The sequence below is a fragment of the Cyprinus carpio genome, chromosome B20 (genome assembly GCF_018340385.1).
Source record: "Cyprinus carpio isolate SPL01 chromosome B20, ASM1834038v1, whole genome shotgun sequence".
Classification (NCBI taxonomy): domain Eukaryota; kingdom Metazoa; phylum Chordata; class Actinopteri; order Cypriniformes; family Cyprinidae; genus Cyprinus; species Cyprinus carpio.
The window spans coordinates 18,863,823-18,880,443 of record NC_056616.1 but is presented as its reverse complement, the minus strand read 5'-3'; the positions used below and the strand labels follow the sequence as shown (position 1 = coordinate 18,880,443).

The following is a 16,621-nucleotide window of genomic DNA, read 5'->3' as shown; positions in this document are numbered from 1 at the left end:
ACCAGTGGTTCCCAACCGTATTGAATCCAAGGCCCTCCATTGTCCACCACGGAAGACCCCATAACTAGGTTATATAAAACCACTAAAAATCTGATATTTTCTTAAGTCATCTTTAAACACAGAATTTGGAGCAAAAACAAAATTCCCCTTGGAAGTTTGCTGAGGTTTCCCAGTAGTATCATTGGTTGAGAACCACTGGTACAGTGTATATATAGGGCCCTATGAAATCCGTATTTTTTTATAAATTCCAATTTTATTTTTTCCAAATTCCGTTTTTAATTTGTCTGGGTTCTGTTTTTTTCCATTAAATTTTTTCTAGACTCTGTTTTAATGGTTAAATTAAATTTTATTAATCAAAAAGCATGTCTAATTAATTTAAATCATGAAACTTACACAATTTAACAGCAATTTATTAAAAGTTTAACAGAAATTACATTTTTGAAGCCCTATGAAATACGTTTTATTTTTTTCTGAAATGTAGTTTCATTTTTGCCAAATTCTGTGTTTATCATTAACATTAATTATTCCATATTAAATTTTAAATTAAAATTAAATAAGAAAAATAAATATCATAAATTTTTTTTTTCAGAAATACTCTGTTGTGTATTTGCATTTTTTCTGGTAAATATTCCTTAAAAATAATGTTTTAAGCATTATATTAGTAGTAGTAGTATTAGTATCATTGCATTATTGTAATATATTTCTGTCACAGTTTAAACCTAACTTTTATTTTGATGGGTTGTTGTAAGAACCAAAATCATAGGGTCTATACATACCATTTAGATTTCAGTGTTTTGAGTCTTTCTTGATGTCTTCTCACATATAGTGAGCATCTTCTCATCTAAAAACATAGCTTTAAAGTAGTGTGTAAACACTATTGCTGCTTCTCTGAATAAGTGGACATTTCCTCTCTTACCACTTCTGTTTCCTTCCTGGAATGTGCTGGGACTGGCTGCCTGCCTGCACACACCTCCAGAGTAGCCAGTGCCAGAACGAAAACCATACACAGGTTTACTCGCTGTGTATGGTGAGGACATTGCACCATAAGCAGAGTCACTGGGGTCAACCGAATAGCGCTTGGGGTCCATTGAATCACCATGGTAATCGTCCACCATTGAGTCTGCTGCACAAAAAGAAATACAATTTAGGAAAATAATGCATGCAAAGGCATTATTTGGCTAAGGCTAATTATTGCTTACTTGAGTGCAGACTGCCCTGCAACCAAATTTTATACATGCATGCACAATGAATGCTAAGAAAACACATTTTTCAATTTCTTTTTTCACTCAAAAGCAAACATTTTAAAAACAATAAATATCATTAATGACAGGGTGTTCAACAAATATATAAAATCAATTAAATGAAAAAGTAAATAAAAGAAAGAATTACTATATAACCAAAATAGTATTTTTATGTAGTTTATGTAGGTCAAATTATGGGGTAGTTGGTGCAAATACAGCTGTCTGCAGTAATCACTGATATACATAGTGTATATAGGCACCTTCGAGAGTAGGTTTTCCTCTCTTAACCACGTTAACCATTGACATGGGATTGAGTCATGACAGAATCTTTGCCTGTGTAGCTGTGTGGCAAGATTCAGTGTGTTATACTGAAGTTAACAGTCTAATCTCTAGAGCTCCAAAAGCAGATTCAGGCAGGAAAAAAGAAATAGAGGAAACAAACAGAATGCAAACAACAAGAGAGAGATGGAGCCAACAGAATTTAAACACTCAAACCACAGGCCACTCACAGAGGCACTCAACCTTTCACTGCCACTTAAAAAGCTCAGCTTGCACTAAAGGCCTCCTCTGCATTTTCAGAAGGGCAAATTTGACAGCAACAGAAAAGAGTGCAAATGCAATAAAATGGCCAAATTACAAAACATCCAAAACCAAAAAGACTAAAAAACAGTCTAATATATAGAATATAAAATGTATGCTGTGTCGATTGTATGGGGACGGATGTAAAAACAGCTCTATTAAAGGGTAGAAGAACAGAGGTCACGTAAAAGCTTGATGAGCACGCACTTGACTTGGGCTGTCCATCTGAGTGCTTTTCAGCATGGAATGAAGAAGAGGAGGAGGGAGACGATGAAGGGGCGATGGGCTGGTCACTGAAGAGGTTCTCACACAATAGGCTTCGGCACAACTTCTTGAGGAAGCGTAGGACGTAGCCCACGCTGTTGACCACTGGCAAACTCAACAAATGCTGCTTACCATCAAAGGTGGCTGAGGAAGAGAACCAAGAGTGTTTAAATTCAAGTAAATTGCGCATTGTTGGAAATTGTGTTAATACTTAAGCAGCACCACTTTATTTCACAGAGTCTCCATTATACATATTAGACGTTACATTCAGTATTACATCAGAGTGGCCGATGCAAATGCAAATATCTTTTAATATATGCAACATTTTAAACATGTACTACAGTTGTTTAAATTGATTTGTAATACTGAAAGTTTGTTACATTTTGAATTTAATATAAAATACAAATACATTTATAGATATTTACTCTGAAGCATGAAAACAGAAATTGTGCATTATCAGTTAATATAGATAATGGTAATATTATCTGATAATCGTTTAAGTGGGTGTAGCTATTATCAAACACTGACAGATTAATCTGCTCTGGACAATATACCTATCAATCACATTATTAATTTGTTACAAAATGTTTTTGAAATAAATATCCTATGCTCACCAAGGCTCAATTTATTTGATACAAATATAGTAAACAAACAAACAAAAAAAAGCAAACAACATATTTTAATAAAGTAATTTATTCTTATGATGGCAAAGCTGATTTTTCCATTACTCCAGACTTCAGTGTCACATAATCAATTATAATTCTAATATGTGGATTTTATGCTCAAGAAACATTTCTTGATATTATCAATTGATATAATTCAATATTGTTGAAATGTTGTAGGAAACTCTTGTGCTGATCAATATTTTAGTAGAAATTGTGATACATTTTTTCAGGTTAGAAAGTTCAAATTAACCAAATTTATTTGAAATAGAAATCTTTTGTAACATTATAAAATGTCTTTACCATCACTTTCGATCAATTTAATGCATCCTAGTGGAATAAAAGTATTAATTTTGTTTTATTTTTTATCTTACCAGCCTCAAGCTTTTGAACAGAACATCAGAATGCATAATGATAATCAGAATAGAGACAAGCATTTGTGTTGGCATGCAAATGAACCTGAGATCTTTTCTCCCCCGTAGCCTTCAGTAAGCAGGGTGAAGACGGCTTTCTGCTGAAACGCACTGTCAATGCAGCCCTGTACCGCCTGCTGCAGCACCACAGAGGGCCTGGCAGGACCCAGGTGATCGGGCAGTTGCAGCACCTTCTGCCTGTCCAGGTTAGGACCCGTGTTCACATGCTTATTCACATAGATGCACACTGTGATAAGATGAGATTTTAGAGATGGAGAAAGAGAGAGAGATGAACAGAAAGAAAGATATTTCTTATAGTAACTCTGTAGAATTATTCATATCTGCATTTATAATTGGAATAAGCATGATATAAAACTGCTGTAAAGGCATATATTTTTATCAGTTCACATTCAAGCCATTATCTGATTACAAAAAAAGCTAAGTTAAACACCACAGTTAATTGCAATGCTATGCAGGGTAATTAGCTTTGATCTTGCTTTTGAGAGTTTTGAAAATTAGTTCATTTGGTTAGCTGGTGATGTATCCTTAAGTGTTTGTGTAATTGTAGCAATAAGTAACTTTAAAAGCACAGTAAATGAATAGCACAAATAAATAACATGTCACCACAATAATCCAAAATTAATTAATGAGGTATATAGACAATGCCTATGTAATTGTGCAACACACATACACAGTGCATGTCATTTTACTTTTAAATCCTTTGCCTCAAACATTTATCAAGGAATCTTCAAATATTTGAGACCATATTTATAGATCGTTTCCAGAGGTCAGGAAAGGAGAACTGCATTTCATATACAAGAAGATATCGCGTCCTTATCATGGGACCCAAGAGACAAGCAATAAAAGAAAGGGTGGGAGGCAAAGGAGAAAAGACATGAAAATAAAATCTCAGCTCTTGTGACAGCTTAGGTTTCTTGTATCATGAACAGTGTTTTATCCTGTGTATTTAAATAGTTGTTTACCTGAAAAAGGAATAATCCATTCAATTAAAATACTAAATTCGCACACTTAGAAATACAAAGCATAATACAAATAAATCTTGCTGCTCTTCTTGAGGTAATGTCTTTAAACTATATCACATACTGTAAATCATACCCAAAAATCATCTTTGGTTTTATGAGCCAACCGCAAGCAATACATTTTGATTACCCTAAATAACCCCCCCCCCCCACCAATAGGAACCATTTCCATGTATTCATTTATCTCTCAAGTGACTTACAACTGAGGAAAAATACAAGCATGAGCGAGTAATCTTAACAAAAAACAAGAGGTTCTGTATGCATTACCACAGAAATAAAAAGAGAGCCAGAAAAAGAGAGAAAGCAGCCTGTGTAGGAATCCACCAATCACTTGCCCCCCTCCCAAATCCTCCCACACAATCTGTCCCCACTGACTTCCCTCGCTCGTCTGCAGCATGCGGATGCTTTAATCTGACAGATTGCCATGCTGAGGGATTTCCTCCGTCGTCTGTCATCTAGAAGCGCCATGACCAGGAGTCAGACACACACACACACACACACACACACACACACATACACTCCCCGGGCCACACATGGGCTAAAATAATCGCAAAAAGTAGCCTGTGTGTGTGTTTAAGAATGTGTAACATGATAAAGTCAATGAACATTGAGTGTGGGAGGACAGATATGACACACAAAGCCTTAAAACTGATAGCAAGATTACTGACATGCCAGACATGTACAGTAGACTTACAGACACTGAAAATGTAGCTCACATAGGAAAGGCAATATAATTTAACAAGCACAAGCAAACACGTTTTCAAGCTCAAAACCTATTAACAATGACCTCAGGTCATCAAGGTCATAACCTCCATCAGCAGCTGCAACAAGTCCCTTGGCAACCCCCACAGCAGTCCAACAGTTTACACACATACTGGAACACAGGTTTCTGAGCATTGAGATGTTTTGTCAAATTTCTGTCTGCAAAGAATTGAAGGCAATATGCTGATGTCAAACATATGAAAGCATCAGCATGAATCTGGACAAAATGATCATGGTTTTTGAAATATACTAAAGGGACTAAAAGAGAGCGTGACTCTTCCGCTGTACAAAGAATTAAAGTCTAGAAACCTGGTGGGCAGACAAAAGCCTCTTGTTTGGCAACTGCTCCCTTCAGCAAAGGGATTAAGCTTTGAGAACTCAGGATTGAGTTCAGCTGTACCGTCACATCTTCTCATGTTTAAAGTAGACCTAATGGAGAACCAGACAGGTGCATTGAGATGCAGCCTCCACTCATTTTGAAAGGCAGAATTTAAATCACACAAGCTGTAGTTAGGATGTGAATTTATTCTAAGCTTTTATTATTTAAATACTAAGATTTTTTGTTCCACTATAAAAACAATGTAGCATAACAGAATTGATCTCTCCACCCTAATAAAGAGATAAATTGGATGATAATGCCTCCAAGGCAAGAGCAGTCAGGTCCCTCAATAATGTCCCTTGAGACTCTCACATCTATTAACCTTTAAAATAAGAGATGTAACTACTCTTTTGTCTCTGTCCCCTCTCCTTCTAGTGATGGATGTTATTGCCAATTGGATGGGCAGCCCGTGTAGACTACTGGGTCCTGACCTCAAAGATTGAGTGTGTCTGTGCCATGAAATCATTACTGGCTACATTCACACAGACTGAGTTTGGATTGACAGACCAATGGACTGAAGTCTCAACAATATCTGAATGTCTAATATTCAGGTGCATGGATCAACAGCTTAAGTGGACTATACAATTAATTAAACATGCATTACTGTTCACAATTTTCAGGTCACAATATTTTCATTAAAGCTGCAGTCTGTAACTTAAACAGAACTGCGTGCGTCTTGCGGAAGAACATTGTAGCCGGAGCTACTTCTCTCTGTTTATGTCTATGATGAATCACACAGGTACTGGGCTACTCCGCAGCAGTACCTTCCCCGAACCTGTCTAAAATATATCCAAATATAAACACTACTATAGGTGTGATAAACACTACACTACTATACCGTATTGATTCAGGACAAGCCAAAAACATGGTTTGAAAAATGGATTCATGGTGTACTCGATTATTATATACATTTTGTAAATTTTGCACACAAAAAAGTTACAGACTGCAGCTTTAAATTAATCAAAAATGACAGAAGCTGAATTGTTACAAAAGATTTCTAATTCAAATAAATACTGCTCTTTTGAACTTTTCAAAGAATCATGAAAAAATGTTTCTTGAGCATCAAATGAGCATACTAAAATGATTTCTGAAGGGTCATGTGACACTGGAAACTTGAGAAATAGCTGGAAATTTAGCTTTGCCTAAATAAATTACATTTTAAATTAGAAATCAGTTATTGAATTGTAATAATATTTCACAATATTGCTGTTTTTATAGTTTTCAATCAAAAAATTGAGCTTTGGTAAGCATAAGAGACCTCTTTCAAAAATATTAAAAAATCTTACAAACCTCTTACAAGATTTGACCATTAGTGTATACTATGGAAATACATTACAACAATAAATTCAAAGGGAGTGGCTTATTGTAAAGAACTTTCTATAAAATTAGATTAGGTCAGACAATTAATACAAATTAAACAAAAGAGGCAATACATCCTCATAGATACTGTTGTCCTAAATTACAAATAAGGAAAAATCTAGGCTGAATGTTATTAAGACGATGGTCTTCTCTCCGATATATGGGTAGAGTTACAGTTCCTACTGGCCCCGAAGAAGAGAATGAGATTGGCACAGAGTCATAAAGTGACTCCTCTGAGGACAGTGATTCCTCTAATGCTCACATTTTATTACTCCCTTAATAGTAAGAGCAGGCAACTAGTTTCGGGGATTGGCACAACAACACTGAAAATAGTAAAACTGGCAGTCTGTGGACATTTGTGTGTGTTTGTTACCTGTGAGGACCTGTGGGGTGGCTGAGTGGGGGATAGTAGCAGCGTCTTGGGGAATTGAACTCATGTCTGGCTCCGGGGTGCTGCTGGGAGGAGAGATGGCTAGGGGTGTCATCAAGCGAGACTTCAGTTAAAACACACACACACACACATCATATTTATTATTATTGTTATTCATAATAAAATTTTATATGATAATATTTAGATATTTATAAAGCATAAATGTAAAATATATTTTGAGATTTTTATATTATAATAAAAAACATTCCAGTGTATATTTAATATCATATTATTGTTATTATTATTACAGTAATATACAACAATACTTCTTTAAAGGTAGTAAAAAATTTTTTAAACATGTATTGTCCTAATCATAATATACAAAATCTAAAGCAACACACAAAATACTTTTATGAGTTAAAGAACACAAGCCTCAGATATCTAGATATTAATGTTTCCTTTTTAAAAATGACATGCTATGTTAAACTGAGCAGGAACAATCCAGACGGACGTCTCTATTTGCTCTCTATTTAGTGAGTAACACTACAATACAATAAAATCACAAATTAAAGTGCAGCCAAATACCACCGTTTCTGCTATACAGTCAAACCAAAAATTATTCATACACCTGATATAATTTTTTATTTTTGGTTGCAGGACACTATAGTTAATTAATAGTTCATGAGGATAGCAAAATAAATTAAACTGTTACATATTATACACAAAAATTCTTCATACAGTGGACTACCAGTAAAATTGATAAAAATTTGGGGCCAAAAATTATTCAGACACTTTGACCTGATCATGATTTGCTGAAGTGTTTTTTCTTTAATTGCTAGAGTGATCCTTTTACACCATAGACTGAACAAAATTAAGCATTGCTTGGTAATTGGTTGACCTAAATTGGTATTATCTAACTGTGTACTTAAATTTAACAGCTGACAGCTTTTCAACCTAATTCATTATATACCTTTCTATCAATGTTATCTGACATTGTCAAGATGAATTTGTTCTCACAGTTTAATTCTGAGTTCTTGTCATATTTTATCACCATTTTCTAAACAATAGCAAATAAACTGTAATAATGTGAGAAGTGTTGAAGGTGTCTGAATAAATTTTGGTTTGACTATACGTCAAGTAGCAAATTTGCTTGGTTTATTTAAAAGTTTTTGAACTCGGGACGACTCACTTTAAAAGCAAAATACATGAGACTGGACCACATCTTGCCTAGTGCACCAAATTTTGGGGTTCCCCATGTCCAAAAGCCCTATTTAACCCTTTTTACACAGAATGTGTTAACAATTTCCTGATAGACAGGAAATAACCTTATTAAGTAACCTTAAAAGGATGTAAAATATGTTTTGGAAGATAAACTGTCCCTAACATTGCTATAGAAAGCAATAACCATCAGGTTTAGGTTATGCAAGAATGTAGTTGCACTGTGTCTACTGCAAATCTGCTAACATGCACACACATTGTGGTAGCGTGTTTCTCTTTAAATCAGCAGCAGCGACATTATGAGGCCTGTGCTCAGGCACACGGCTAAAAATAACTCCGCAGCAGTAGACTGCAGATACATCAGTCAAAGAACAACCACCTTATCACCTCCTTCTCTTGTACAGTCAACATCAGATGGGCCAACCTACAAAGCATTACTCTGTTCCTCTAGCTAAAGCATCATAAATGCACCACTTGATGACATTTATGCATTTGGTAGACATGTTTGAACAGTGAAAAGGCCTTATCTTTTTTGTGGCCTACGCATGCATGCACATATTTAAACAGACACATAAACACTCTATTTACTGACCTTAAAGCCAGGCTTCCTCCCTCTCTTCTTAGGCACTTTAATGGGTGGGAGGGATTCTGGGTAGCGACTCTGATATTCCGGGTGCCTCTTTAGGGGTGGGCGACCCCTCTTGCGACCTGGAACTTTTCCACTTTGGGGCGGGAGGAAGGAGGGGCTAATGGCCCCAGGTGATTGCATCTCTCCACCCCCTGACTGAACTGATGCAGCAGCAGGAATACTCATCAGACCTGAGAGAGAAAAACACAATGACAGAATGTTAAACTGTATTAACATTGATATTTAATCATTTTAATACATTAGGTAGCATGTTTTTTTTTATTTATAGTAAAAATTGTCATTCTACATCATGTGTTGGAGATTTTACTTTACAAATACATTGAATTGTATAAGGAGTACACGTCTATTAATTGGATAATTATAAGTTATAGACAAAAGCCAAGGCAAAAACCACAACTTTTTAATATCCAACCATTAATTCATCATAAGGCTTTTCAACACACCACCAACCAAAACACGCATACACAGAAATATATGTAGTCAAGTATGAAATTTTGGGTTCCCACACCTTTAGACCAATGAATTTCCATGATTTTTCATTCGTCAGTCATTCGTGATTACTGGATAATTTTAGTAATCTGAAAGAAAAAAATAAAAAAATAAATAAACAATACACCAATTTTAGCTGATGAAAATGTATAACTGAGCATAAGTATAGAAATGATTAAATAAGAATAGTGTATAAGAAAAGATTTTATATAAATATATGACCCTGGATCACAAAACCAGTCATAAGGGTCATTTAAAAAAAAAAGAGAGAGAGAGAGAGAGAGAGAGATTTATACATCATAAATAAGCTTTCCATTGATGTATTTTTTTATGATAATATAATAATATTCCGGAGATACAACTATTTGAATGTCTGGAAAATCAGAGTGCAAAAAAAAAAAAAAAAAATAATAAAAAAATCGCCTTTAAAGTGGTCCAGATTAAGTCCTTTGAAATGCATATCACTAATCAAAAATTAAGTTTTGATATATTTACAAAATATCTTAATGGAACATACTTTACCTAATATCCTAATAATTTTTGGCATGAAAGAAAAATTTATCATTTTGACCCATACAATGTATTGTTGGCTATTGCTACAAATATACCCGTGCTACTTAAAGGGATAGTTCACCCAAAAATGAAAATTTGATGTTTATCTGCTTACCCCCAGGGCATCCAAGATGGGTAAGCAGATAAGCATCAAATTTTCATTTTTGGGTGAACTATCACTTAAAGACCGGTTTTGTGGTCAAGGGTAATATATATTATTTATTTATTTATTTATTCTATATATATATATATATATATATATATATATATATATATATATATATATATATATATATATATATATATATATATATATATATATATATATATATATATATATATATATAACATAGTAGCTGATAAAATAATTAAAAAAATTAACTTAACTAGAAAGGAAGATAGTATCTATTGAATTTTCAATTATATTTTGCATTTTATTTATTAGGATTTTCATTTCCATGTCTTTTCCAGGCCTAGAAATCACAGTTTTAAGATTCCCTGATATTTCCAGGTTTTCTATGACAGTGGGAACCCTGGAATTTCCCTTTCCCTTAATTCACAGAAAACAAACATCAAACCTAATCAAAACCAAAACAGTTTGAAGTCAATGCTTTAACATATTCATTCTGAGATTTCAACTCAAACACATGACCACAGCTCCAACACTGCAACTGATGCAACCTGCAAACTAGCAGCTGTTCCTGGAAACATCACAGTGAAACAAACAAGGTAAGAGTACTTAGTAGTACAACAGCAATGCTGTCCGGTTAAAAAATAGAAACAATGCACAAAAAATATAACATACAGAGCATCCATAATTACATATTACAATCATATTTATTGTGTAAATACCAGAAAAACATCCTTCACTAACACTAACTTCACTGGTATGAATTATTTTAAGAACAAAAGCTTGATGGTGGAGCTGTGAGGTGGCCTACACTGTGCAGACTGTGGAAGAAACAGACACTGAGCCACATAAAAGCATCTTCACTATCCTCCGCTCTTCCAGCTCTCTCTCTCTCTCTCTCTCTCTCTCTCTCAGTCAGTCCCCCTCCCCCAGTCCTCATTCACTCTCATCCCCTCCCCCTCCAGCTGTGGCGCCTGGCCTCAAGATCGGCCCTGACAGACGGCTTCCCCTGCTCTCCTCCTCTCTCATCCTTCCTCTTTAAATAAATATTGCCTGGGACTCTGATGAACTCGGACCTTTTAAGGTGGAATTTTAGGATATAATTATTTAATTATGTTTCTTGGACAAAGAAATTAGTAATACATATTATGAATTACTTCTCATAACTACAGTTACAATAATAATAATAACAATAATAAAATTGGGATAATTATTGATCATTTTTATTATTTTGCTACCTTCTAATTATTTGTATTGATTCTGTGACTAAATACACAGAATACGCTACTTTCATATTCATTTTTAAAGGGTGGGTAATGAATATGCCATGCAATATGGGAAGTGCATTCGCTGTGCATAGTCTGTACAGACAATAGACACTTTCAAGCTCAGCTGTGCAAGCAGAGATAATAAAATTACATGAATCTACTTTTCTGATTTTCCAGATAAACATTCATGAGACTAAATGACAAATAGTAAGAATACAAAAAGTTATCTGCACAAAACATCAAGTCACATGCCATGTAATATATTATAAACGAAATATAAAGGAATTGTCTATTTTAGGTATTATTATTTGTTTACAAGATAAACAGGGATGACCCCAATTTCAAATTATATTCATATGCACTTTCTAAACATCAGATTATTTCCGCTCACCTGCGCGCGCTCTCTCTCTCTCTATCCCATGCATCAGCCAGGCCATGCGTAATTACATTAATCTATTTCTCACGCACAATGGTTTTTCCTACAGCTACACGATTTTATCCTACTTCCAATGACAGAAAACCAGTGCCCAGCAAAACGTCCAGAAAGCAGCCTGAGAGAGAGCGCGCCATTAAAAATAGAGCGTCAAAAATAGAGCACCGTTCCACATGCGCGTGTTCATGTTTACGAGCAGTGTTGCATTGCGCGAGCTCTTCCTTCCTTATCTCCTAATCTCACTGCAAAATCAGCGGCACGTAAACACATTTTAAATGTATGAACACTCACCGAGCTCTCAGCGCTGGAGCGGAATCGTTTTCAGCAATGTCAAGAATAGCGTATCAAACTCGCTTCCGTGCCTCTGTCGCCTCACAGACCGGCCGCTTCTGCCGCTCGCGATACCACCGCGCGCTCCGCAGCCGCTACTTCGTCCCCTTTCTGTCGTCATGGCAACTAGGCGCCTAACATCCTCCCTTTGCCATAGTCATAAACTGATGCAGAGCCTGCGGAATAATTTACACTACAGCAGCGTTTAGACCAGCCGAGACTCCCAAAACGCTATGCCCACTGCCTAAAGATAATGGGCTGAATTTTGTTAAGGCTAAGTTACTTGATTTGAAAAATAGGCTACTACTCATGATGTAAACAGTTTTTCTATGACACATTTTATTCGATTTCCTTTTTGGACATGTAATAATTAATAAACTGTAAATTTAATAAATAATAAATTGTATTTAAAAAGAAACAAAAACATTGTATTGTAGCATTATTTGATTTTTTTTCGATTTCGAGTTCTTTCTCTGTGTTTAATTAATGTAAACAAATACTGCAGACAACTACACCGCTAAATAAATAAATAAACAAACAAACTGGTATAGACTGCATTTATATAACGTAAACAAACAATTTTTTTTTAAAAGATAACATGTAATTGTACTGTAAAATATTGTAAAACGAAACAGAAGTATGAATTATACCTTATAATTATTGACATATTTAACATATTTAATTTTTACAAAAAACATTTGTTTTAAACAGGGTGTTGTTATATAATTTAATGACACTTGACGGGTAGTAATTAACAACTAATAATGTAAAATATTAATTTTTTAAGAGCACATAAATAAATATATAAATAAATGCCTGTCCCCAGCTCTTGAAAACACTATTCTCATTTAGGTAAATTTTATAAAAAGGACCTCTCCATATTTAAACACCCTAGCTTGCATGTAATCACATTGTCTGAAACTAGAAACTTGGAGAACAATAGTTTAACTGATGTGTGTAACATTAAGAATATCTCTGAATAATTGGGGTATTATCGAGCTATATATTATGCGCTTTTTTATTAAAATTCAGGTGCTTTATTGTGAATCATAGAAAGTCCACCACCACTTTATGTTTTAGTAAGTAGAATACTATTAAATCAATCACAAAGTGTTTAATGTGCACTGACACACCTATGTCATATAGATTAAATAACAGGAACACTGTGATTTTAATGCTACAAACAGCACAATAAAATCCAAGAAATCAACCAAATGAAAGATCACATGTCCAAAAACTCATACAGGCCACATATTGAACTCAATATTGAACTCATCTATTCTCAACAACACAAACACTCAACCATCAGCACATATCAGCACTGCTTAAATGCTTCTGAACACTAAGCCAGTTTTCAGTTTTCACTTTGCTATAACAATAACTCATCAGTGGTGGTGCTAGTCACTTGTCATATGGTCACTGAGAAGGTCACATGCATTCAAGGCAAACTAAAGAACTAGATGATTTCAAAAGGTGCAGTAAAGCTCCCATTCTTGGTCTTTTCATTGAACTACAGGATAATCTCAACATTGCTCTGAAAGAGTCCTAGCACTGTACAGAGTGAAAGAAGCTTCCTCCTTCCCTTCCGACCCCTCTCAGAAGAACGCTGGGAATGTGTAGCACTCCCTGAGTCGGTGGTGTGTGTGTTGGGGGGGGGCGGGGGTCTGGCTCGTGTACCACCCACACTCACACACTATCACATGCTGGCGAGTGTACAGACAGTGTCATGTATCTGCTGACTTGCTCTGTCCAGGATAATGTTGTTAGATACACAAGCGAAAGATTAACCACTATGTAAGCTGGACAGTGAAATAAGATTCAGAAAAAGTCTTTGTATGAAAAGGTTAAGCCAAGTACTATAAAAGTACCATCACAAAGCATGCACACAATGTTTCCATGTTTTATGGGGACATTCCATGGATGCAATGATTTTTATACTGTACAAACTGTATTTTCTATACATTTTCTATCCTTAACCCTACCCCTAAATCTACCCCTTACACAAAACTTTCTGCTATTTTAGATTTTCAAAAAAGATTCTTCTGAATGATTTATAAGCCTGTTTCCTCATGGGGAGCAAAAAATGTTCCCACAAGGTTAAAATGTACTGGTATAACCTTGTGGGGACATTTGGTCCCCATAACACAAGGAATTCCAGGACCCCCCCCTCCCCCCACCTCACACACACAAACACACACCGTCTATCAAACGGACCTGTCCTTGACCTCCCACATGGATACTTGCATCTGATAAACTGCTTCCAGGTCAACTGAAGGTCAAGCCAATTGTCTTTCAAGTCTAACCACACACACACACACACACACACACATAAATGCATGTCTTCATATATACAAATAAACAGAACTGGAACAAAAGGATTCAATTTCAGGATCATCATGCCATAATTTGCAAAAAAAATTATATTATATAAATTATATGTGTAGAAAAAAAAAAAAAAAAAAAAAAAAATATATATATATATAATATATATATATATATATATATTATATATATATATATATATATATATATATATATATATATATATATATATACAAAATATACAATATACAAAATTGCATAAAATCTTCTATATAAATAAACATGCAAAAATCACAGAACATATACATACATACACAAAATTGCATAAAATGTTCTATATAAATAAACATGCAAAAATCACAGTACATATACATACATACATATATGTACAGTATATATATATACATATATATACATATATATATATATAGTATATATATATATATATATATATATATATATAATATTATATATATATATATATATATATATATATATACACACACACACAGAGACACATAATTGTTTACCCACAATCACAAAGCACAAGCAAAGTTCAAACTACATCAAACATACACAAAATCAAATGGGTCATCAGCAAGATCAATAATCAACATGGGTTGCTATGACAACAGCACTTGCCAATGCAGAAATAAAAGCCAGCATAGAAAGAAAGAAAGAAAGAAAGAAAGAAAGAAAGAAAGAAAGAAAGAAAGAAAGAAAGAAAGAAAGAAGAGAAAGAAAGAAAAGAAAGAAAGAAAGAAGAAAGAAAGAAAGAAAGAAAAGAAAGAAAGAAAGAAAGAAAGAAAGAAAGGTTATTATCTTTGGGACTTGTGAAGAATCTTGCTGGCAGAGCACTAGCTGCTATCACAGAAATCACATCCGCTCCCATGGCTGAGAGACAGTGGTTTCTAGGGAGCTGGCCACTAAGAGGACACAAACCACAAACAAAGAGCAAACTCATGGAAACCCAGCTAGCCTGACACAAGTATTCACCAAACCAAAGCCTCTATACAAATCACTTCTACAAGTTTAGCTTCAGGACCCAGATTTAACACTAGAACCAAGTGGTGACCTAACATAGCATCAAAACGGTTTAGAATACAAAAGCATAGAACATGACCTATCAGCTGTGAACCAGTGAAATATACTGTCTCCCTGGACACTGCACTCTGTGAAATACATTTAGACAGTCTGACGCAGAGCTGGCCACCATTCACCCATCCAGCTGATTGCTATATTTAATTTCTAATTATGCCTGGAATACAGAAGCCAATAAATCAAAAGTTAATTAAAGTCATGGATTCATCTTTAGTGGCAACTCAATCATCTCAAACCCATTAACACTGCAGATGAGGGACAACTACTGTGTGTGTGTGTGTGTGTGTGTGTGTGTGTGTGTGTGTGTGTGTGTGTGTGTGTGTGTGTGTGTGTGTGTGTGTGTGTGTGTGTGTGTGTGTGTGTGTTCATGTATGTGTCTATGTAAATGAATGAGAAAGAGAGGAAGATGGACAAAAGCCTGAAACATGTTACATTACCTTAGTTTAAAACATTTTGGATTTTTATTTTTCAATTCACCAAGAAAAAAAATGGCATGTTGAGTCAAGTAAACGATTTTCTATCATTATTTTCAGTATCTATCATTATTGTCACTATTTTCTGACAAGAACAGCATACAGTAATCTAAATACCTCACTGCATTCAGATTTAAAGCATAACTGGATTCAAAGCTAATTGTTTAACAAGCATTTTATAATGTTCACACTTCACACACACTAATGTTAAACTACCAATCTGACATGTTGACAAAATGCTGCTTTGACTGGAACAAAAGCTCTAGGTGAACTAAACAGAGAACCATCATCAATTTTCTGGTTTCAAAGTCACATGCCCGGAATTGCCTGCAGCCACTGAGTGGAAATTATACCTAAAACATTTCCACTGATTGCACACATGCACAAAACATGCAATACAATGTGCACCCACACACACATATCTACTAACTCAAACCAAAATAACAAAAGAAAAAAAAAGCAAGCAACTCCAGCCAACGCCTAGCATAGAGGAGGGGTTTTGTGAAGAAAGAAAAAAAATTTATGTGTTTCCCCTCACAAACAACAGCAAGAATTTATTTACTACATACATGGCACGTTGCCATAGC

The 16,621-nt window shown here is 34.8% G+C and overlaps 1 protein-coding gene across 5 annotated transcripts in view; it reads right to left on the bottom strand.

Moving 5' to 3' along the window:
• The window catches only part of LOC109113577 (sex comb on midleg-like protein 4), a 28,787-nt gene that overhangs the window by 5,022 nt on the left and 7,144 nt on the right, over window positions 1–16,621 (bottom strand). Inside the window, exons 1-7 of one of the 5 annotated variants that reach the window (XM_042746477.1) lie at window positions 12,100–12,585; window positions 9,445–9,514; window positions 8,880–9,106; window positions 7,073–7,199; window positions 3,206–3,406; window positions 2,028–2,228; window positions 917–1,123 (exon numbers count right to left, since the gene is read on the bottom strand). In XM_042746477.1, coding sequence (XP_042602411.1) covers window positions 917–1,123; window positions 2,028–2,228; window positions 3,206–3,406; window positions 7,073–7,199; window positions 8,880–9,106; window positions 9,445–9,466 — 985 coding nt within the window. In that variant the 5' untranslated portion in view covers window positions 9,467–9,514; window positions 12,100–12,585. Of the gene's footprint in view, window positions 1–916; window positions 1,124–2,027; window positions 2,229–3,205; window positions 3,407–7,072; window positions 7,200–8,879; window positions 9,107–9,444; window positions 9,515–12,099; window positions 12,586–16,621 lie in introns of those variants that run through there. The other 4 variants (XM_042746478.1, XM_042746479.1, XM_019126385.2 and 1 more) reach the window with 4 other exon arrangements.